The sequence below is a fragment of the Mustela putorius genome, unplaced genomic scaffold (genome assembly GCF_011764305.1).
Source record: "Mustela putorius furo isolate JIRA1106 unplaced genomic scaffold, ASM1176430v1.1 tig00000698_pilon_pilon_pilon, whole genome shotgun sequence".
NCBI classification, from domain to species: Eukaryota; Metazoa; Chordata; class Mammalia; order Carnivora; family Mustelidae; genus Mustela; species Mustela putorius.
The window spans coordinates 9,975,777-9,999,566 of record NW_025421449.1 but is presented as its reverse complement, the minus strand read 5'-3'; the positions used below and the strand labels follow the sequence as shown (position 1 = coordinate 9,999,566).

Below are 23,790 nucleotides of genomic sequence, written 5' to 3'. Positions count from 1 at the left end.
GATCACCACACACGTCTAGCATCTGGGCCCCGAGCAGGGATTTCAGGAACCTCCCTTCTCATTACTTACAACCCGGGCCTCCGTAAATTACCTATGCTCACAGTTTCCTGAGCATAAGTTTCTACTTAAAGTTGTATAAATTTTCACTGGCTATTAAGGCCAGAACCCTGAGCTACAGGCAGAATCATGAGGCAGAAGACGACAAGCTGGCACCAGGGAAACATTTCCAAAATGTTCCAGAGCTGGCTGACTTTAATTTAGAAAGTTTTTGGCTATTAACATTCAGGTTTAAGGCACATTCCAAATTACAAGAAACCCTGTCACTGGCCGGGAGCTGGCTTTGTTCTCCTGGTTTTGCATGGAAGGATGAACAGATGACTTTCTGGCCTTTTTCTTCTTTTTTTCTCTTTCCTAAGAAAACTCTACGGAGTGAGTTTGGCAATAACAAAGCTGGTGACACATTCTCACCAGTTAAAGGTCTTCCCTTTTACTCCTTGCTGCGGACACAGCGCTCCCCGCAGCCTTTCACTCAAAATGTGTATGCAGCAGAGACTTGTATGCATCTGCCTGGCAAGGACTAATAAAAAAAAAAAAAGGTGTCTCCAAATAAAAATATAAAATTACATGACTAATAGGAAGCCAAGAGTCTCAGCCACAAGCTAAAGGGACTGACTGCATGGGTCAAGAAATAAAACGTCTACTTTCGCAGCAAGCGGCCGTGAGGGCTGGGGAGGAAAAGGCGCCCTGAGAGAGGGACCCAGGTCCTACAGCACGAGCATGATACACGGAGCAGGAGAGGAGGGCGGAGGTGGAGGACGGGCCAAGGATCTAACGATGGACGGGCTGCCCTGGTACACCTGGGGGGCTCCTTTGTGGATTTGTTAGAAACAGATGGACATTCTTTTGACCTTTTCCTAGCATCGCTATCACTGGCAGGTGGACAGAAGTGGGAGCCACTGGTTACAGCTCAGTCATTGCCTCCACAGATCTTCAGCAGAATCTTCTGGTAATCCCCCGAAGTGTCTCCCTGGTCACAGAAACAAGGACAACATTAGCGAGCTGTGGCCAGTTCTGGCCTCCTAGCTCCTGATTTTCTTCTGCCCCAAGTGCTGCTGCAGGGACTCCCCCCATATCCCACCCCGTAGCCCGTGCTGGTCCCGGGGTGGGAGAGGCTCACGCACGCAGCCTTGCGGCGGCCTAAAGCTAGTGCAGAGCATGGGGTTTGGCCTCCCCAAGCCCCTGCTGAGAAAAGACAGGTGCACTCACCCCGATGATCAAAGTCAGAATTTGAAAAATAAACATGCAAAATTTAAAACAGCCCACCCAAACCCCTCACTTGGGGCTAACTCTTGGTGACCTTTCCCCAGCATCTTCACTGCACTGGACTGAGGCTCTATGTGACATGGTACTTACTACACGTGCCCTGGAGCATGACATAGGGCACACCACTGTCACCTGGGCGTCCCAGCACCCACCGACCTCTCTTCCACCTCACACTGCTGCACTCCCATTAGAAGAAGCGCAGAACGCACTTAGCTAACTTCTTTTTAAAAAATTATTTTAAATATTAATTTTATTTTTTACTTACTTATTTTTAAAGTAAGCTCCGTGCCCAACATGGGCTTAAACTCATGACCCCAAGATCAAGAGTCGCACACTCTATCGACTCGGCCAACCAGGCACCCTGCATCTGGCTAACGTCTGACCATTTCCTTCCACCATGCCCCTCCCCAAAGGCGAGGCCTATGGCTCCTTCCAGGAGCCCATGGGCACACGGTAGCCACTTTGTGCATAATTAAGGATCCTCTACTTTCCAAAGCGGCAGGTTATAGCCAGAAAAATGGAGATGGGCTGTTCTTGGTGACAGGCCCAACATCAGATCTGAGGGAGCCTGAAGTCACAAGCTGGTTGTGGTGGCTCTGGATTCAAGAACTTAATGGTCAGAAGGAATTTACTGTCAGGCTGGCTCCGGCGCATGGTTACAAAAGCATAACACATGTCACACCAGGTGCCTGACAGGACCCTCTCCTCCTTCAGACTTCCTGAACTGCTATCCCTGTCTTGGGGATGATGGAACTGGGGTTCGGGAAGGATGGTCAGGCCACACAGCAAGTGAGAAGAGCCAGACTGGACCCCAGGCCGCATGACCCCAGAGCCCTAGTGCTCTCATGCTCCCAGGGCTGTCTCTGCCGTGTGACCAGGTGACAGAAGACTTGTCACCTCAGGATGGGAGTCCTCACCAGTGAGTCACAGACTCACAGGGTGACTGAGTACCAATGTGGGGAGGCCCGGCATTTTCTCCAAGGCTGGTGTAGGGACTCCCCCCCACCCCAGTTCTGTTTACTGAGCAGCAGGAGTGGGGGTGCTGGAGAGGTAGGGCAGGGGCACCAGCGGGGTTAACACCCAGCCTGCTCTCAGGAGCTTCTAAGAATCTGGGGGCAACTGGACAAACCAGGAGTTTGGAGAGAGCAAGCGCAAAGCCCACAGGCAGGATGCCTGCGCACACCAGGGGCCAAGGCGGGTGGCCAGGGTTCCGAGCAGGCAGGTACAAGGGGACAAAGGGGAGGCCAGGGAGGTCCACAGGAGGCAGCCCGCTCATCCCCGTGAGGGCCATACCGAGATGTCGTGATACAGCGACTTGCCGTACAGCCGCTTATACTCCATTCTGATGTCCAGGAGGTCGATCTCACTGCGAGACACCATGATGCGAATCAGGGTCCGGTCCTTCGTTCCCATTCCCTGAAGAGAGTCCACCAAGGGCGTAAGCCATGAGCTTCCTTACTGTGCCACCTTCCTGCCTGGGGGACCTCTCTGTCCTCTTGGCTGAGGGCTGGCTCTCCTCGTGCCTTCTGCCCCAAGCAAGGTCCCGGTCATGGGGAGGAAGGTGAGACACCCCCCTCCCTTCCTCCGCCCAGACCCCTGCACGTGGGAGACACGTACCCTCATGGCCTTGTTGAGCCTTTCAGCAAAGAAGGCTGGAGTATTCTTGAGACATTTCACTAGAACAGAGAAACAGAGCGTCACTCCATCTGCAGAAACTCTCCGTCCAAGGTGCCAGGGAGAGAACAGGTGTCCTTGTGCGAGGCCGCGGGGGACACCTTCACCTTCCGCTTCTCATTCTCCTCCAGGCTCAGTTGTCTGTGCTCCTGGTTCTGGCTCTTTGGAATAGAAACATAGAGCCCAGACCCGAACCTCTACCTCCTTCCAGGCAACAGTGTGGTGAAGAGAGCCGAGTAGGGATACTGACACGTGAGGCAACCTAGGGGCTGGGACCCTCACGGAGGAAGGATGGGCAAGTGGCACGAATGTCCCGGGCCACGATCCCGGTGTCACGGTGGACACACAAGGAAATGGGGAGGGCTCGCCATCTGCCCCGGCCAGAAGGCTCCAAGGAAAGCACAGCTAAAGACAGGCAGATTGTGACAGCCCCCCAGGGCATGGAGAGGCTGCAAGGCCTGGGCAGGTGGGTGCCATGGAATGGGTTGGACCCCGCTGCACTGGGCGCGGGCACGGCAAGGGGCACTCTGCGGTTCTGGGAGCCAAGCCAGCTTTCCTGAGCAAGGGCCTGTTCTGCTGTTGCAAGTAAAAATCTTTCCACGTGTTTCCATCACAAACATCTGACAAATGCCTGCAGGGATGTATTTTTAGAGGAACTTGGCAGGATGTGAGTCATCTTCCTCCGGGAGAGCAGCTGGCTGCTGTCCCACTGGTGCCCACATAGCAGCTCCCTTCCCCAGAGCTGCGCCTGAAATATAAACAGGACTGTCCCGGGCTGTGGGAGGTATGGCCATGCTGTGAGCCGGGAAGCAGGCTGCTTTCCCACCGCTTCAGCCCAGAGTTTAGCAATCGTGGATCATGTGTTCGCTGCAAACAGACAACGCACAACAGCCCTGGGGGGCCGGCGGCAAGGCGGGCCTGGGACACCTACCCACAGCCAGCATGCCCTGCTCCAGGTCCCCAGACATCTCCCGGCAGATGCTCTTCTCGATGTCTCGGCCGGTCATCCGCTGATACTCGTTGAAGACTAGTGGAAAGAGAGAAGGGACAAGTGACAGACTGAATTCTGTCCCCCCAGAGTCATGGGGCGACGTCCTAACCCCCACACTACACCTCAGAATGTACCTACACCCTTTAAAGAGGTGGTTAAGTTACAATGAGGCCCTTTGCATGGGCCCTAATCCAATCCGACCAGTGTCCTTAGAAGAAGAGACCTGGACACACAAGGAAACATCAAGGATGCAAACACGGGGGAGAGAGCGTTTCAGAACACAGCAAGACGCCAGCCGTCTGCAGGCCAAGGAGAGGCCTCAGAAGAAACCCCCCTCTGCCCCCCGACACCTTGGTCTTGGAATTCCAGCCCCCAGGACAGTGAGAAAATGAGCATCTATTGCGTAAGTCACTCGGTCTGTGCTACTTTGTTTTGGCTACCCGAGAACACACACACAGGCATGCGGTGAGGAGCCTCCTGGCCTTACGAGACCCACTTCTCCCCTCAGCTTGCAGTACCCTAGGTGGCCCCACTGACCAGCACCCCCTGCCAGCTCTCAAGTCAGGCAGGCTCTTCACCCCATGACACGCACGCACCCCACTCCTGTCAGCTCCTGGCTCACCTGAGTCGTCCCTTACCACCCCACGAGCACCCCTCCACACACACCGACAGAAATTTCACTCTGTTCTCAAATCCCTTCACTTCCCGTCCATGCCCACATTCCTTCCCCATCATCCCATGTATCTGTCTTAGCTCTCAGTCAGACTATGAGCTAACACCCGTCTGGCCCCCAGAGCCTACCCAAGGACAAGTTAAGCACCCCTGTCAGTGGGACTCCAGGCTCCTAGAGAGGCAGGTATAGCCCAGTGGAGACCCGTGTGCTAACTCTAGCTCTGGCCTTAGTCCGTGCACAGAACAGGGGGCTGGGTGTTCACTCAGGCCCCCACCAGGCTGCTATGTGTGGCTGTAAATCTCAGTCCCACCACCCCTGCCCCAGGGCCTTTGCACATGTTTTTAACTCAAATGTTATGACCTCAGCAAGAACCACCCCAAGCACCATCCCTGACCCCCGCACCACCCCGACCCCCACACCATTCCCTATCTCTGTTAAGAACAATGTCAACCTGAGGAGAGCAGCGATTCCAGAATGCAGTGCCCTGCTGCTTCCCCACACCCACTCCAGGACCTGGCCTGTGGCAAGAGCTTGGCTTATAGGTTCCAAATGAATGAGTAAACAATGTACTTTTGTACAATGCACAATCAATTGTTATGCTGATTTTTGTATACCACGCTTGCATTGCATCAGGTGCCCTATAAGACTCTCTCAACTCTAATTTCCACACTGTGGTGTATAAAGACACCAGCCAGCAGGAGACTGCACTTCTCTCACCTCTTCCTCTGCTTCCCTCCAGAACCATAAGTGCACGGAAGTCTGGAAACCCACTGGTAAGACCCTTCATGTCACCACCAGGGGGCTCTTTTTTTCCTAAGATTTTTTATTTACTTTATGACAGACAGACAGAGAGAAAGAGGGAACACAAGCAGGGAAAATGGGGAAGGGAGAAACAGGCCTTCCGCCAAGCAGAGAACCCAATGCAGGACTCGATCCCAGGACCCTGGGGTCATGACCTGAGCCAAAGGCAGCAGCTTAATGACTGAGCCACCCAGTCCCACCAGGGGGCTCTTTTAGGGAGGAGTAAGCCCCATGCAGTGGGCTTGCCAAGTGTTCCCGCTAGCTGTCTCCCCTTTATACCTTGTTTGCCCTCATCTATCGGGCCCTTGGGACCTGGGACCGCCTTACCTGCCACCAGGTGGGCCCGGCTCCGAGAGCACAGAATTGCATTGAACTTGGACTCATCTGTTCCCAGGCGGTTCTCCCCAGCTGCATACAGCTCCTGCACAGAGGGAAAGGCAGATATGCAATGCAGGCCTCACCCCAGAGACCAAGCCCAGGTTACCTAGGGCAGCCATGCAGGCCCACCGGGGAAGGAAATGGATGCCGGGCTCTGGCTGTGCTCCATGCACAGTACAGAACAAGACACCATCCACACATCATCTCGCCAGGCAACACAGGCTTCTGAGGCGGGAGTGGGGGGGAGGACATTCAGGTCCAGGAGAACTGAGGCCGGCTGAGGCCGGGACAGACAAGGGACAGCTTTAACCCCCAGCAAGGGAGCAGCAGCACAAGAGGGACAACAGAACGAGGGCTGGGCTGGAGTCCCAGCTCTGCTGCCAACTTGCTGGGGGGGCTCTGGTGTTCCAGCAATCCTCCTGGAGCCTCACTTTCTCACCTCTGAAATGCAAAGTTCAGATTAGATTCAGGATCACGAACTTGAAAGCCCAAAGGTTGTCTGGGTAACTTAAATGAGGGAAGCAGGCCAGTTGTTAAGGCTGGTGGGTGGGGTGGGGACGAAGGCTAAGCACGCAGAAGGCCGACTGCTTCTTAGCACCTGCTGGAGACTTTTTTTTTAAAGAATTAATTAATTAATTTATTTATTTATTTATCTGACAGACAAAGATCACAAGTAGGCAGAGAGGCAGGCAGAGAGGGAGGAGGAAGCAGGCTCCCCACTGAGCAGAGAGCCCGATGTGGGACTCAATCCCAGGACCCTGCAATCATGACCTGAGCCGAAGGCAGAGGCTTTAACCCGCTGAGCCACCGAGGCGCTTCTGCTGGAGACTTTATTATAATAGAGGAGCACAGACCCACAGTTGCCAGAAATCCAGATTTCTATATAAAATTCCCAATCTTTATAAGAAGCTTCCCTATCTATAAGAGGAACAATGAATAATAGGACAATGAGTAGAATGCAACTGTGGGTGTGGGTCTGCTTGTGGCAGCCACTTTCCCTGTGTGTCCCTAGGTGTCCCTGCACATACCATAATAATGTTTGCAAACGGGCAGAATCTGCACTTGCCTGTTACATTTTTGCAAGTTTGCACCCAAATATTTGTCGATTCACAACCCCTCATGCCAGATGGCCCAGAAGTGCTCTAGAGGCCTCAGGTAGAGGCTCTGGGAACTCAAGGCACCAATGTCCAGGGGAGGAGGGGCTCAGAGATCCCACAAGTCAAGGTGAGGCAGGAAAAGGTCCGTAACTAAGAAGATAGAGAAGTGGGCACAAAACCTTGAAAGTGAGGCAGCTTCTGTGTCGGCCAGGGAATGGCCAGGCCTATCTAGCAGACAGGAGAGCAGAAGAGGAAAATTTCCACTGGGGCAAGGGCTAGAGCTGGGAGCCTGGAGATGCCCAGCCCTGAGTCCAGAAATGTGAGCACATGTCTCAAGCTAGGGGAGATGTTAAGGCAGACCCTGAAGGAGGGGATCTGGGGTGAAGCCAGGACACATGGACAAGCCAGGAGTCTGGGCCCTTGTCCAGTCCCTGCTTCCAGGTTCCTCCAGGCACAAGGGTCAGCCTCTCTGAGCCTCGGTTTCCCCATGTGGAAAGAAAATGGACCAGACTAGAGAGCAGCTGTTTTCCAGCCCTAAAAATAGAGCCCTCCACAAAGGTCCTCTTCAGTCTGACAGATAGCAGAGATAAAGAGACCACTGGCAGCTCCTGGTGAATGCCGGGCTGGGGCTGGCAGGGGCGACAAAGGGGGAGAGAGGGCTGGCCAGCTCCATCCCACCAGAAGCTGTGACTTTACTCTAGCCACAACTGCTGTGGTCCAATTCATCAGTGGGAAACCCAAGCTCCTCTAGAGAGACACTCAGACGACCTGACAGAGGGGACTGGAGAGCCCTTTGCCTTTAAGCTGAGGTCATGACTAGCTGCAGACACCAGCAGAATTCTAAGGCTGCACAATTAATGAGACAGCTGGTTCCTAGGCTCTGACCTTCAAAAGCTACGAGGCAAGTGTAAAGTCTGCCTGTCTGCAAACACAATGACATGCAACCGAACACAGGAAGAAAACCAGGTCACATGAAACCTGCCACGCTCACCATGACCTACCAACTCCTGTCACAGCTATCTCCCAGGTTCGCGCTGAAGTGGGTCTCAGAAGCCGACCGAGGCGAGGGGACACCCAAGGTCTCACAGGTGATATGCAGCAGAGCCCACCTGAGACTGACAGCATCTGAGACCCACTCCTGATCAGTTGCTCTTTCCACCCCAGAGCCCCTCCCTCAGGGAGCAAGAAAGCAGGGGTGTGCAAGAAATGCGGGAAGCTGAGCTGGGGCACCAGGCCATGACACCCACCTGGGCATCTCTCTGGACCACCGTCATGTCCACGTTGGTGCTTTCATCACGGTTTCCCTGAAAGGAAGCAGGAGGCATGGTCAAGGCTGCTCCTTGCAGCTGCATGCCTCCCCCCTCCCCGAGCCTTTTCCGCCTCTCTCTGCTCTGAGCCCCAAGCTCTGTCATGGGAAAGGCACCTGAGAAAGAGAGATGAGGAGCCGCTGGAAGTGCCCGGACGTGTCGCTTCGGATGGCCTCCTCCAGGCTCTTTTTGAATTCTGAAAGGGAGACACAGGGAAGGCATGCCCTGCAGCCAATCAGCAGCAGACGCTGGCAAGAGGAGGGCCCGGGAGTCCTGGGTGTGAGGAGGTGCACGCCGCCCTCCAAGGGACAAGGGGACTGTGACCTCCAGGCTGACCCCGCCTCTGTCAGGCTCAGCCCAAACCACACCCAAGAGGTCCTCCAACTAGTGCTGTTACCTTAGCTACCTGCCCCCTGTGCAAACAGCAGGCAGGGCTGGGTCTCGGATCAAAGCCCCACGTGTTGGGGGTGGCAGGAGATGAGGTGATAAGAAGGCCAGGAAGGTCTAAGAGGTCAAGGGAGAGGGTGTAGCCAAGGCCCAGAAAGCAGGAGTCTGTGGAGCACTGAGGGGAGGGCACCAGCCTAACCTGTTTTGTAGGCTCTGCTTAATTCCTGGATGTGCTCGTTGCTGCGGGAGGCGAAGATCTCGATCAGGCAGGCTTCATCAGTGCCAGCCCCCTGAGGTGGCAGAGAACACAAACCACAAGCTTGTTAGAGCTCCCTCACCCGCACACAGGGAAGACAGCAGGTGCCCTATGCCCCACAGCACAAACCCCAACAGCCACTGCGGCCAGCACCGGCCCACGCCCCCCGTGGGGCTGCTGCTGCTGTCGGGCCTGAGGCAGCCGAGCTCCCCGCCACTGCCCCAGTCCCACAAAAATACCAGAGTATGACAGGGACATGGTGATGCCCAGAGGTCACGTGAAGGACCACGCTCATTCCCCCACAAGGAAACGGAGTATCAGAAAGGTGTAGTGACTTATCCAAGGCCACACAATAAATGGTGGGTTGAAATGTGGACCCAGATCTGTCTTATTCCAAGTTCAGCTCATGAATGAGACAAGACAGAACTGAAAAATGGGTATAAAGCCAGAGCAGAGGTGTGGACAGAGGAGAGTCCTGGACTGGACTGTGGAGCATCTGAAGACAGCTAGAAGAGGCAGCCCCGACGAGGCCGGGAGAGTGGAGCACGTCAGGAGTGGGGAGAAGGCAGAGGACATAGGAAGCCTGGCTGCTGGGCGGGCTTGGATAGTAAGCCTGCTGCTCATTAGCTGTGTGACATCAGGTGCCTCTGACCACCTCTCTGTGCCTTAGGTTCCTTGTGCATTAAATGGGAGCAGCTAACACCTACCTCCTTCCGAGCTCTGAGGGTTAAATGTTAGGCATGAGAAGCACTTAGAACAGTGCCAGTCACGTAGGAAGCAGAGTACGGGGGAAGCTATTTTCAGGATGAGCACAACTTCGATGCCTCAGAGCTTGCAAAGGGCTTCTGCTGGCCACCGTGCTCATCACTCACCACATGCCTCAAGTCTGCAGTCCCATTTTACACATGCTTAAGGACACACCGCTCATCAGTGACAGGTGACCCCAGCCCTGTGTGGTTTCCCATACTCCACAACCACCACCACCCCATGAAGCCAGCTAGTGGCGGCGGCTGGGCCCAGTACAGGTCTGGGGGCCGCTCCCTGGGTGCTGTCCCCACCTGCCTCCTGACCCCTCCCTAGAAGAGGGCATGTCTGAGGATCTCAGCAGGCGCCTCTCCCCCGCCAGGCTCCATACTGAATTCTCTGCCTCTCCTCTGGGGGGCAGGAAGAGTCATGGTACCTATCAAGCCTCTGAAAAATGATGGATTCCTTCAGGAACACCTGCTCAGTTCACAGGGATTTCCCCCAGCTGTGGGAGTTGCCCCTGCCCCATCCACAGGATACCTGCTATGGGGCTTAGGAGCCACAGGACTGTATGGCCACAAGGGACTGGCCTGGGCGACAGACTGTAAACCCTAAGCAGGCCTGTCAGAGTCGGCCTCTAGTGGAATTTGGACTGAGGGATAGCTTGTTGTTTCTGTGGCTGAAACAGAGTTAAACAGAGTGGGGTCCCTAGGGATCCTCTAACCCCCAGCAGATGGAAGAACGAAGCGGGCACTCGGGAAGCAGCTGAGACAAGAGAAATCCCGCTTGGGTCCCTGTCCTGGCTCAAGCCAGGCCACTTACCTCTATCCTCATAACCGATTCTGTACCTCTGTCTCCCTTAAACCCCTCGAGAGTGTCTCTGCTTTTTGCTAAGGCAGAGTCCTAAATGAAGGAGGATGGTCCTACCTACGGCCTCATATGCCTGCTCCCATCTCTGTGTCACCACCAGCTCGACCACCCAGCTGTTACTGTGCTTCTGAGATGGGCAGACACAGATGCTCCCTGATGATGAATGAATGACACCTGTGTTGCCTCTTAGGGAAGTCACCAAAAGTCACCCTTTCTACAGCACTTGGGATTCTAACCTGAGAGGCTCCAGGAACCTCACCGACAACAGCAGCTAATAAATGGGCTCAGCCCCACTGTGCAGTCCAGGCCTTTCCCTGGCCTGTGTGTCCACGTAAGCAAATAATCACACACACAAACACAAACATGTACATACCTTGATGGCTTCCTTTATCTCATAGACATCGAAGAGAACCGGGGTCTTCATGAGAGCCAGGATTGTCTTCTCAAAGTTTCCTGACAGTTCAGACTTCAGATCTTTGATCAAATCCTGATCGGATATTCAAAGAGACAAACAAACCTATTTTGAGAATCCACAGGCAGTGACTAAGAGGGACAGTATCACAGATCTGAGGCCCAGCAGCGCCTGCCTCAGCCAGGGCCTGGCAGAACAGCCCAACCTCAGCCAGCCTGGACCTGCAGAGCTGGAGCCTGCAATTCAATCCACTTCCCCGGGGACCCGTGGCTCATTCAGGCTGGAGAAGCACTGGGCTAGATAGAACACCAGACCTGGTGTTTACCTAAGCCCAGAAGTTCAAAATATGTTCCCATGCATTTGTGCTGAACTGCAAGCCTTTTCCTTCAAAGCTCCCCTCCCAGCTACCCCTCCCAGGGTAGTCATGAAGAGGACTGGGATTAGCAGCCTGGTCCCCAGAAGGAAAATCCAGCCCAGTGGGAACCGAAGGGAAATACTGTCCATGGTCTCCATGAGTCATGGCAGAGCCAGGGCCAGAGCCCAGATCTCTCTCATCAAACCTTAGTGCCCTGTGTACTTCTGGATTTCCTTCAGAGCATCCTTCTGTTGTACAAAGATGCCATAACCCGAGAGGGCCCTGCTAGGTGGGCAGCAGAAAATGCCCTAATGGGCCTTACTGCCCACCCAGGAGACCTAGGCTCACCTGCGGCCGAAGAAAAGCAGGGGTGAGTGGGGTTGTGCCAGAGGATATGCCTCAGTTCAGTGGGGACCCCCCTGCCAATGCCTTACCCTTACTCACCTTTCCATAAGCAGTCTTGAAGGACAGGAGGATCTGCTGGCGCTGTTTGTTGGAGCGACTTCCCAGGCAGTCGATGATGGCCTGCTCATCGGTCCCTAGGACGAGAAGAGGCGGATGTGGGCAGGGCTGGGGTCGTGGGCATGCTCTGCAGCTGGAAGCTTCCCCGGTCTAGGCCCTCCCGTTCTCCTGGGCATCCCCACCACACCCCCACATCGACCTCCTCTTCCACCACCACCACTGGGACTGGGTTAGCTCCTCCCAGCATCCCCACATCACCCCAGAGCCACCTAGCAAGTCAGGGGGTCTGTCAGGACCCGAGCCACCCAGGGTCACTCACCAAAGCCTTTCATAGCTTTCCGTAGGACCTCGGCATCTCGCAAGGGGTCAAAGCCAGGAGCATCTGTGATGGTGCCTCGGTTTCCAAACTGCTCAGACAAACAGACTCACAGAAGATGTCGTATCCCCCAAATGCAAGACTTCCCTGCCCAGACTCTGAAAGCGACCTTTCTGGGTACCTGAAGGAGCCTGCAGTCAGTCACTGAGGGAGCCTACTGTGACCATTAGATACCCTCCAGTTCAGGTACTGAGACTTCTGCCTGGCTCCCATGCTAGAGGCCCGTCTCTAGCTGAGTCCTGATGCTGAACATCTGCCCTATTCCCAGGTCCTCCGGCTTCCCAGTGGGGCAGGTGTTACCTGCGAACCTCGCTGCCACAGCACATGGGAGCACATTTCAGGGCCCTCCTGCCATGGTCTGGGTAGGCCACGGAGCAGCTCGGTGCAAATAAGGAAAAGGTATTCCCTCCAGAAACGCTGGCGTCCGGCCTTTACCACGGTACTCCCTGCCTCACTATGTCCTGGCCTCTGCTGTTCCGGGCACTGTTCTCCAGGCTCTCAGCCCCGCTTGCCTGCCGGGCTCCTTCCTGACACTGACGGCTGCCCTCCCCAGCAAACGCATTTTCCTGCCTAAGTGGTCTCCTGGTGGCTTGCCTTCCGGGCCTACTGCACCACTGGTTTTAACAGGTTAAAAAGAGAAGCTTGGAGAAGGGATGGGGGGGGGGGTGGGCAGAGGAAGATGGAGAGCAGGGCAGGGGTAGGGGACTGTGGGGGCAGGGAGGAGAGGGACCCTCCGTCTAATAATAGTAGTCGAGCACATACCACTAGCCCCGTGCTTGGCTGGTTTGGCCATGTAACCATGACAATGAATTCTAGGCACTGCAAACATGAAATGGTCTCCAAAATGAGCCAAGAGCAAGCCCTGAGGAACTGCCAGCAAGCTTGCCCAGCCAAAGGAGGTTTTAAGAACCCTCTAAGACCAGTCTGAGAGGCACCGCAGGAGACTGAAGACTAAGCCTCACTGGGCACATGGCTTGAGGCCTGGGGCCCGGGCAGTTCCTACAAAGCACTGAGCCCAGGCAGTAAATGACACAGGAAGAATGATGAGTACCCTGGGGATGTTCAGATCTAACTCGCACATGGAAATCTAACCAAACTTCTGAGAAAACAGGGCAGCTCCCTAAGGTCTTTAAGAATATAAACTGGGGTGTGTGTGTGTGTGTAAGAAAGCAATAGTCTGGTAAAACAAGAAGTTATAGATGGAGGACAGAGCCCTTCTCCATAAGCTGTGCCCTCCCTAGCCCTGCTGTTAGAGGACACTGGGCCACGAGTTTCAGGCCTTTGGGGCCCAAGCCTGGACAAAGGGTGACGCAGGGCGGGCACTCACCTGGGATGGAGGCACAGCGGGGGTGACACTCCCAGACCCCAGGTATCCCGGGTAGCTTGGCACTGGCTGCTGCTGCTGCCCAGGAGGTGGCATGGGCGGCTGCCCAGGGTAGGTCATCGGCGGCTGTCCGGGGTAGGGCCCCGGGGGCTGCTGGCCAGGGGGCGGCATGGGCTGGCCTGGCACAGGAGCCCCTGGATAGGGGGGATAGGAAGGCATCCCGGAGGGCGGGTTTCCTCCAGGGGGCGGATACATTCCATATGGAGGAACAGCCTGCTGGGCGGAAGGCGGCTGCCCAAAACCCCCCGGGGGGATGGGAGGATAACCACCCCCAGGGGCCCCAGGGTACAGGTTTGGCACGTTGGCTCCTCCGAATGTCCCAGACATGTTGGATGCCTGAAAGTCCACAAAGCAAGCCTAAGATGAATGCCCCCACCCCATGCCCCCGCTGCTCACCCAAGAGCATGGCCACAGCCTGACCATCCGTCCTTCCCTGATCTGAGCCCTCCAACACTGAGAGCTCAGAGGCCAACACCCCTGGCTTCTCAGCAAGGCCCAGCCTGACCACCCAGCTTGAAAACTACTGCCCCCTTCCCCTGTACCTGTACTCCTGAGCCCTGTATCTGCTCTTATGCCCAAGGCACCCATATCTGCTCTAACGCCCCACAGTTTACTTATGGCAACTGGCTGTCTCCCCAGGAGCTTCAGGGCTCAGATTTTTGTTTGTTGTATCCACATACTCCTGGTGCCTAGAGCAAGCCAGGCACAAATGAGACTTGCATACGGGCTGCATGGTTGACACCGAGCAAGCATTTGTTTTTAGATTATAAAAACATATTTTTATAAGCCAATTAACAAATAAAAGTAGCTTATGCTACCAGGCACCCGGGCCTGAGCAGAACAGTCATCCACATGAACACACATGCGCACGCACACATGCCCGTGTACATTGGCACTCACATACCTACGCTCTCCTCTCTCCTGACCCTACGCAGTGCTCCTACAAAGGTGTTCCACACATACTCTGTGAAGGCACTGCCCCATCCACTTCAGGGAGGAAAGAAACCCGAGAGACCAGGCAACCCAGTGCATGCCTCTTCCCCCCAGTTTACAAATGGGACATCGTGAGCAGGGAGAGGCCCGAAGAAAACTCTTCGTTCTAAGATGCAGTCCAATACTTGGTGCCCACAGGCAGGCGCACACACAGATACCTCTGAAGGCACACAAGCCTGCAGCCTTTATCCCTCTGGCCATGCAGGTGTAAACCCCACACCCCCACCTGCCCACCCACGCCCCCCGCCGAGGGGCAGCCCCAGCAGGAGGGCTGCACTCACCATTCCTGAGAGGTAGTCCTGGTTGAACTGCCCTGCATAGTTGGCCATGTTATCCAGCCCGATCGGGGGCATGCTGGGTGGGGGGTAGCCAGCACCTCCCCAGGCACCACCACCTAGAAGCAACACCAAGTCCTTCAGCAGCCTGGCAGCAGCACCCCCAGCGGGGAAAGGCAGAGCAGCAAGCTCTCAGATCGTCAGAAGGGGAGACCAAAGCAGGGCCTTGAGGACAGCACTACAGACCCCACAGAAAACACTCAGGCAAGAAAGTTGAATGAAGCCCGCTGCCAAAAGAAAAGAGGGAACTTGCCCCTCCTTCCAGGGAGGAAGGTCGGGATCAGCAAACCCTCCCAAGACCTCTATGGGACTAAAGAGGTAGGAGGACCAAGGACAGAACTGCCCCCCTGGGCTCTCCATCACGGAAAGGGAATACAGACATAAAAGCAGGTCATTTGGGGTCACTGTGCTCAGCCCGTGACAGCGGTGAGCTCAGAGAGCACCGAGAACCCACGATGAAGGGAAAGCACGGCAGGCTGACTGGGTTGTGGGCAGTGACAAGTCTGTGAAAGAAGGGAGAGCAGGACAACAGGGCAGCAGCAGACAGGGCTGGGTGTCACGCAACACAGACACCATCCCTACGGGGCGGTGGAGGGAGGGGTGGTGGCAGTTGGGGAACAGCTGTAAAAAGTCCTGAACCCAGAGGGACCCAGTGTGTGCCTTGGGGCGAGGCGCTCAGCCCCTCTAGCTCAGCTTCCTCAGCTGACACACGGGGATGATCATTAGTTTGCCTCAAACTGCCCGGATGAGGACGGAGACATGATGCCTGTGCGGGGCTCCCGTGCCATGGCTGGCAGCTGTTGTGTGGCCCCCTGGCTTGTTAGATGCCTTTCTGACCAGGGCAGTGAACAGGTCCCAAGGGCCTCAAGTTCAGCTTTTCTAGGGCTCCAGGCCCCAGAGGACGGAGCCTGCCAGGAATCTCCGGCCTGCCCTCTTTTCGCCACTCGGCGTGGCAGGGGTGGCGGTCATAGGATACCATGGCGGCATCCCTAGTGGCCGAGGACCAAACATGAGGCCAGCGCTGGTACCCCTGGGCTGTGCCTTGTTTAGAGGGAAACGGCCCTGCTCAACCCAGTATGCCACATGATGGTGGCCACGCCACCTCCCCGCTCCAGACCTGTTCTTCGCCTGCTGAAAGGGCAGGGTGGGCACAGATGGCCGGCAGGGTCATGGGTGCTCAGACTCCAGGGCCTCTGCTCTGGGGAAATGAACTTGCCCGCTGGTCTTGTGGGGTGAGAGCAGCTCAGGTTACCAGTCTGGAATGATGCCCTCATCTCCTCCCCTACCATGGGGACCCAATATCATTTCAGGAGGAACCTGGGAGAGGCTAGGGCCAGAGAAGCTGATTTCTGAGTGTGAAGAGACATGCTTTGGTGGGGCCGGGCTTTGGCCGCCTGACTGCAGGTACAGCCCCAGTGCAATCCGCCGGTAGCTTCTAGAGCTGCAGCACAGACAGCTGATCCATAGCAACAGCCTCCACTTCCTCCCCTGGCAGAAGGACCCTGCGGTTGATCACAGGGTGCCAGGGGCTTTACCTGGCTATCTCACTAGTCTCAGGTGCAATCCAGTAAAAGAGAGATACGTGAAACCATTTGCAAAGGAGAGAAAAAGGGTCCCAGAGAGAAGAAGAGATCTGCCTGCTGCTACCAGCTAATAAAGCAAGAAACTGGGTCTTGGCCTCGTCTTGGCTTTCCAGAACTGTTTCAAGTCCAGGCCTTTCTGGGTCCTTGGGTCCAGGATTTTCTCCAACCCCTCCCCATCCTGGCTGCCCCCTTGGGTTAGAGAGGAGATGACTGGAAAGCACTGTTCCTCTCTCCCTGTCCGCTCCCGCACACTGAGCAGAGAGGGCATTCCCTCCCCTGCCCGCCCCAGACCTTCTTACCTGGTGCAGCTGGTGGGTAGCCGCCTGCAGGAGGGGGATAACCTGGGTAGCTCATGGTTCAATCTGCAAGGCAAGAGGGAAGCATGTTCAGGTTCTGTGGGGAGCTCCCACCAGTCTTGCCGAATCCCCCAACAGGCACAGGCCAGGCCCCTGCACGAGCAGAGGCTGCGTCAGGCCTGACTTGGGCCAGCCCAATGTACCTTCCACCTACGGGGCACCCAGCTAGAAACGGTGACTAGGGGCAGACTCGCGCCCGTGCCCACACGCAACGCTGCAGGGCTGGCTCACCACACGTAAGTGGCTGCGATTCTCCGCAGACCCCTCCCCCCCATGTTCACTCCCACCTCTGCTGACACGCGTGTGGAGCTGCTCTCTAATCCCCGAGGCGAGCACTGTCTCATTCTCAGGGGCCCGCTCTATTGGTCTTTATTTTCCCATCTCTTCATCATCATCCAGCCAGAGCCCCTGTCCCCTGGGCCCGGCCTAGAGACCCCAAGCTGTCCACGGTGGCCTCCTACGTCCTACGAGCTCAGAAAGTTAAGTGACTTGTAGATCAGGAGTAGGGAAGGAGAAAGACCTGGAACCTAGGTCTCTTGCCTGCTGGTGCTGGGTGGGACAGCTGCTCTCACAAAGTCCCTCTGTATATGGATCCCTCTGCCATGTCCCATGCCAGCTAAACTGCCCAGGAGGGGCACAGCCACTCAGACTGTCATGCAACCTACTTCCCGTTGCTGGTCAGTGGTTCAGTGGCTGCTAAAGTCCACAGCGGTGTCCAGGGACAGGTAAGGGTGTCAGGGGATCTGCAGGCCCCCTCAACCATTACTCCTGCTGACCCCAGGTGACCTGCTTCCCCCTGGACACTGGGCCCCAACCTAGCTCTCAAACTGCAATGTATGCATCAGAACAACCCCAAAGGGCTTGTTAAACACACACAGCTGGGCTCCATGCAGTTTGAGTCTGCAGAACCAGAATCTGCATTTCGAACTAATTCCCAGGTGATGCTGCTGGTGCGGGGACCCCACTTTGAGAACCACTGCTCTAGACACCATCATTCACCTACAGGATTCTGGGTGCCCTCCACAGCTACACTGGAGATCTGCACATGGTGTCTGCAAGGAGGCTGAAGGGCTTCCTTAGGTGCCACTGGTCCCCATGGGGCCCACAGGGATGATGGATGTGGGGATGTTTTGGTCAGTGTGTCTAGAGGTGACTGTACCAAAGGTCTTTGGGTACCAAAGACCCCTTGCCACCCTTCTCTACTCCCAGAAGAATGAAGCCAAAAGGCCCCATCCACAGCTGGGGGTGGGGGTGGGGGGGAGACAGGCCAAAAGCTGGGTACCACCCTGTTCCCTACACCAAAACTAATCTCAGCCAGACCAGAGATTTAAATGTAAGAAGTGGCCCCGAAACCCAAAGACATAAAATTAAAGTTCTGCACAATAGGAAACAAATAAGGAAACCAACAGAAAGACAAGAGAAATAACAAACTTAAGAAAAATGTTTTGCAATTAAACAAAACAAAACAAAAAAACCCAGTTACCAGTACAGAAACACAAATGATGTAAACAGGCAATTCCAGAAAAGGATCAGAAGGCTTTATGCACACTAAGAGGCGAGAACCGCCGATTATAAACACAGAGATGTCAACATGTAAAATGACCTGGTCTGAACCAGAAACTCCCCTTCTAGAAATTTATTTCCCGGGGAACACTTACACATGTGTGAAGTGACAGGGACAGGGAGTGTGCTGGGGCCTTCTGGGATAACAGCCCCCAAGCTAGCCATCTGCAGCGGCTGGTGCGGGGAATCAGAACAGATCTGCACAACGAACACTCATAGCTATTTTACAGTTAGCCGGTTCTGTAACTGGGAATATGAAATGATCGCCATTCTTGATCAAGGTGTAAGCCGTGTGTTTACTAAGCTAACATTTTGTAAAAAAAAGATGTAAAACAGACACACTCGGTGGTTGTGAGCGCGCGTGCGCGCGCGCACACACACACACACACACACACACCCATTCCTGGAACGATAAACAAGAAGCTTGGTGACACTGGCTGCCTTTGGAAGGGAAAACTGGGGACAGACATGAAGGTTACTGTTCATATTTGCATTTTGTTGGCTACATGCGTGTACTGCCTGTTAAAAAAACAACTTGAAAAAAAAGGCCCCATTCAGGTGGCGATTTCTGAGCTCCCTTGAGGCCACGGCTGTTCTTCCAAGATCTGAATACCTCACACAGGCTCTATTCAGGCCCAGGCAGCCCGGCTCAGCGGCTGAGGTTAGCAGCCCTACAGAAACGCACCCTGGGACCCAGACCCAGAGGGTCCACCCATATTTCCCCGCCTGGGACAGGACCACAGGGCAGGCTGCTCCCAGGGTGATGGCATGCATTCCCAGGAGGGCTTCGCAGACTTCCCAGCAAGAGTCAAAAGCTGTCCTTTGGCAGTGAGCTGGGTCTGACCATACGTCCGAGCAGCAAGCCTTCATCCCTGGGTCTTGCTGTCCTCTAAAGACCACCTCCAGACTGGCCCTCCTCCAAGAGCAGCTTCATCTCCCCACCATCTCCTGTGTGCAGTACCATTCCCTTCCCTGTCTCGGAGCTCTCTTCAGAACCCAAGGCCCCAGCTGTGGTCCCTGAAGAGCACAGGGCAGGGCTGGATCATCGCCTCCCTCCTCCCTGGGTTGGGACACAGAGTGTTATGGCCAAGAAGCCTTGATGCAGATCCTGTCCTGCTCCTCCTGTGCCTTCTGCATGCTGCTCAGCCCGCCGAAGGGACCAGACATTCCAGCGTCCAACATCTTAGTGCTCAGCTTTGTTCAGTAAGCATGACATTTGCTTTCTTCCAAGTAACTGGTAGGAAAGGGGCCAAGGACAACACTCCAGAACCGTCAAGGCCGACCACGCCCCAGCCCAAGAGCAGCAGGTCCCGCCATGCAAGCAGTACTCCTGTCCCTAACTCTTACCACAACGATGCTACACATTTCCCCACAACTTCACAATGGTGTCAAGAGGGCCCGCATCCGATTAGGATTCGAACACACAGCCCATGCCCAGAGCCCCCACGGTTTACCTGCCTGATAACCACCAGGAGAAGAGCCCCGGCAGCTGGATGACCCGTGGCACCCTCAGGGTGCACGTCCCCACCCCCAGTGCCTACCCAACCTGGGGGCTGCGGGCACTCAGCTCTCCGACTCACAATGTCTACCTGCTTTCCCCTTCCTCAACATGAAGAAATCCGCTCATCCTCCAGTCGTTGGGTAACTTCCACCACCAGCAGGGCCCGCTGTACCACGTGAAATCATTCCCGGCACCATCCCCACTCGCAGGTGAGCTCAAGTGGGGCTTCTAAGAGGGGCTCCGCACCTTCCTCTCCCTGCGCCTGCCCGTCCAGCACTTGCTCTCCACCACAGGGAACACAGCTGAGTTATAGTCCACTAGATCGGCTCTCTCTTCGGTGTCCACAGGTATCATCACACCTTCTGCACTGACCAAGGCTCTCCTCCTCCTGACCGTCAGCAGCTCTGGCAGGCTGGGCAGATGCCCCATTATGCGGTGGTTCTGGTCTCCGGTCAGGACACTGACACGGGGTCTCACTGGAGGGAGCGTGTGCCACATGGCAGGCAGCTGGCCTGACTTCCAGCACATAAAAGGGAAGGAAGGGTGGGTGGTAGCAGTTGTTGTGGCACCCGGATACAAAAGTGTCCTCCCCAGAAGGCCGGCGAGGGACCTGGGTGGGGACAGAGCGTGTAGCAGGCTGAGGCCTGGTAGCACCATGCGAGACCTCCCAACCCTCTGTGCCCAGCAGCAAACCAAGCAGGCCCAGGACTAGGGTGGAAGCTGTTGTGGGATGGCCCCTCCACTGGCCTTCCCCAGCCTAGGGGCTGGAACAGTCTTCTGTATATTCATCTTTTAATATGAAATCCTCAATCTGTTTTGATATAAGAATTTAAATACAGAGTTTAAGTCATGTAGCTCAGATGATTCTCTGCTGATACTTTTTTAAAAATAAAAAGAAGCCAAGCCACCAACTGGGAGAAAAAGTTGACGAAAGACACATCTGATAAAGGACTGTTATCCAAAAAAGAACTCTTAAAAACTGATCAGTAAGAAAACAATCTAATTTAAAAAATAGGCAAAAGACCTGGACACCTCCCCGAAGAAAACACATGGATGGCTTCCGAGCACGTGAAAAGATGCTCCCCATCAGACATCATTAGAGGAACTGCAAATAAATAATGAGAGACCACTGCACACTCATCAGAATGCTCAAAGTCCCTACCAGTGACACCACCAACTGCTGGTGAGGGCACGGAGCAACTGGAACTCTCGTTCATTGCTGCTGGGAATGCAGCATGGTACTGGCCCTCGGGAACACAGTCCGGCGGCCTCTTACAAGACTAAACACATTCTCACCATATGCTCCAGCGGCCCTTGGTATTAACCTCGGTGAGCTGAAAACTGTCCACGCAAAACGTGCACACAGATGTGTATAAGAGCCTTTATTCATAATGGTCAAAATGCGAAAGCAACTAAGAAGTCCTTAGGCAGGTGAATGGACAAATGCCGGGATGATGAGCTATTACTCAGTATTAGAAAGAAATGCGCTGTCAATCCAGGAAAAAAGACATGCAGGGAGCTGGAGTGCAAATGAGAAAAGACTGCATACTGCCTGCTTCCAACTCTCAACAGTCTGGAACAGGTAAAACCAGTGGTAAAAAGATCAGTGGTTTCCAGGAATTATGGAGGAGGGAGGGACGAATGGGCAAAGCACAGAGGATTTTTTTTTTTGGCCAGTGAAACTATTCCGTATGACATTAAAATGGTGGGTGCATTAGTCAAAACCCACGGAACACACAACACCAGACGTGAACCTAAGGTGAACTATGTACTCTGGATGCGTCCACGCAGGTTCATCAATCACAACACACTCACACCCCTACGGCAGGGGTGTTGACAATGGATACTGATGGTGTTGATAGTAATGTACTTTCCATACCATTTTGCTGTGACCCTAAAACTGCTCTAAAAAAATAAAAAAATAAAATTAAAGAATAAAATAAAAACACGAGAACACACTGCAGGAAAATTCACACACAACCAGAAAGGCACCAAAAAGTGAAAAGCAAAGGTCTAACCAAAGGCAGTTTCTAATGTGTAATTCAAGACCCCGCGCCACCAAAACACACACACATAAATGCACTTGCATGTGTGTGAATATATATGATTTATGTTTGTGCATGTGTGTATATAGCCTTTTTAAAGCAAGAGATTATTTGCTTATCTGCAAACTCTCCTCGCTCCAGTACCAGGTAGGTTTGGGCAGACTGGGGGTCATTAATGGGACACATTACTACCTGGCATTGCTCGCCCTCAGCCAGTCTGAGCAGCTCCTGGCCTCCATACACCGCCCTGGGAGTGCTGGGCATTCCTCCCCGGGTCACTGGGCTGGACAAAAGGAGGCAATGACCCAGATGGGGTGTGAATGAGACCCAAAGCAAGACAGAAACATCTACTTAAAGTAATCCACTTCCTTGGGGCACCTAGGTGGCTGAGAGGTTAAACGTCCAACTCTTGATTTCAGCTCAGGTCAGGACCTCAGGGTCATGAGATAGAGCTCCGAGTCCGGCTCCACACTGAGCACCAGCCTGTTTAAAATTCTCTCCCCCTCTGCCCCTCCCCCACCTCTCATGCATCTTTTCTCTCTCTCTCAAAAAAAGCAATCCTCTTCTAAGAATCTCATGTGGAAAAGGATCCCAAACCAATGACCCAGTGCTGGGTCCAGTTCTCCACAGACCTTGCTATCCCATGGGTGTGAAGGGAGGCTTTGCCCGGGGGGTTGGGGGGGTTCCCCCTCTCAGGGCTCGTCCTTCCTTTTGTATTTTAGGACTCTGAAAGGGGACACCCCTTTAGGTTTTTACCCCAATCTCAGGTTTACAGACTACCCAAATGTTCCCACTGGAAGGGACCTCAAAGGCTGTCTAATTTCCAACCCCCTTAGTTTTGCAGCTAAAATACACCAGGGACACGGTTTACTCAAACCATACACACACTAGGGAGAGCACCCATGGTAGAACTCTACTCGCTGCCTGCTTTCTCCTAACAGAGCCACGCTGCTACACCTGGGGCTGCTTCCATCTGAGCTAGGCTGGCTTATCTGGTGCTCCCAGCCATTCTTGCCACAGGGGACCTACTGTAGGACCCCTCCTCCCCGGGCAGAAGGGAGTGCCTGGGGAGGAGGGGGCACTAACTTCTGCTCACTCACTTTGAACTAGGGTTTGCCAAGGCCATTCCTCATGGTCAGGAGGTTCCAGGGATCCTCAGGTGCCTAGGCTGGCACCTGTTCCCTCTCCCCACACCTACAGGGGAGGAGGGAAGCCAGACACAGACAGAACTCTGCCACATAACAGTCACTCAGAGCTGGCTCAGCAATAACCTGGGCCTCCAGCCCCAGCTCAGCACAAACAGGCAGCTTGATTTACAGCTCAGTGCTTTCTGAACTATGTTCTTGGACACCAGCTTAGTATCTTCCAAGTTGAGAACTCAGTGGGATGCAACTTAAAAGGAGAGAGAGATTAGTTGTCCAAAACTTTGGAAAAAGTTGCCTACTGCATCTCCTCCCCAAAGTGCCCATTCATAATAGCACGGTAAAAGGCTCTGAGAAGTCCTGTAACAAAGGAGACTGCTTAACTTTATCTCCAAATTTCTCCAGCTAATTAGGAAATCATAACAGTTAACATTTACTAACTACTTTAATATGTGCTAGGCACTCTATTAAGTGCTTTACATGGAATTCAACTTTACAACAACTTTACAAAACAAACACTGAGATTATGATCCCCTATTAAGAGATAAGGAAACTGAGGTACGGAGAGATTATAGAACTCACCAGTTACAGGTAGTGAATGACTGAGCCAAGACTCACACCCAGGCAACCAGGTTCCAAAGCCCCAGACTTTTACCCCCATGCTATACTCTACTTCCTCCTGGAGCTCACCCGCCCCGGACACCAGTATCTCAGAAACTGAAAGCGCCAGTTAAGGGACTAGCCTGGGATTAGGAATCAGGATCTCAGGCCTCACTGGGACC

General features: G+C 54.3%; 1 protein-coding gene across 1 annotated transcript in view; it reads right to left on the bottom strand.

The window, feature by feature from the left end:
- Window positions 1-207: 207 nt before the first annotated feature.
- Window positions 208-23,790, bottom strand: part of ANXA11 (annexin A11) — a 36,640-nt gene continuing 13,057 nt past the window's right edge. Inside the window, exons 2-15 of the mRNA XM_004765307.3 lie at window positions 16,701-16,763; window positions 14,765-14,877; window positions 13,434-13,826; window positions 12,050-12,137; window positions 11,713-11,807; window positions 10,875-10,988; window positions 8,831-8,921; window positions 8,361-8,440; window positions 8,185-8,241; window positions 5,790-5,883; window positions 3,929-4,024; window positions 2,941-2,999; window positions 2,617-2,739; window positions 208-1,027 (exon numbers count right to left, since the gene is read on the bottom strand). Coding sequence (XP_004765364.1) covers window positions 968-1,027; window positions 2,617-2,739; window positions 2,941-2,999; window positions 3,929-4,024; window positions 5,790-5,883; window positions 8,185-8,241; window positions 8,361-8,440; window positions 8,831-8,921; window positions 10,875-10,988; window positions 11,713-11,807; window positions 12,050-12,137; window positions 13,434-13,826; window positions 14,765-14,877; window positions 16,701-16,755 — 1,518 coding nt within the window. The 5' untranslated portion in view covers window positions 16,756-16,763 and the 3' untranslated portion in view covers window positions 208-967. The remainder of the gene's footprint in view (window positions 1,028-2,616; window positions 2,740-2,940; window positions 3,000-3,928; window positions 4,025-5,789; window positions 5,884-8,184; window positions 8,242-8,360; window positions 8,441-8,830; window positions 8,922-10,874; window positions 10,989-11,712; window positions 11,808-12,049; window positions 12,138-13,433; window positions 13,827-14,764; window positions 14,878-16,700; window positions 16,764-23,790) is intronic.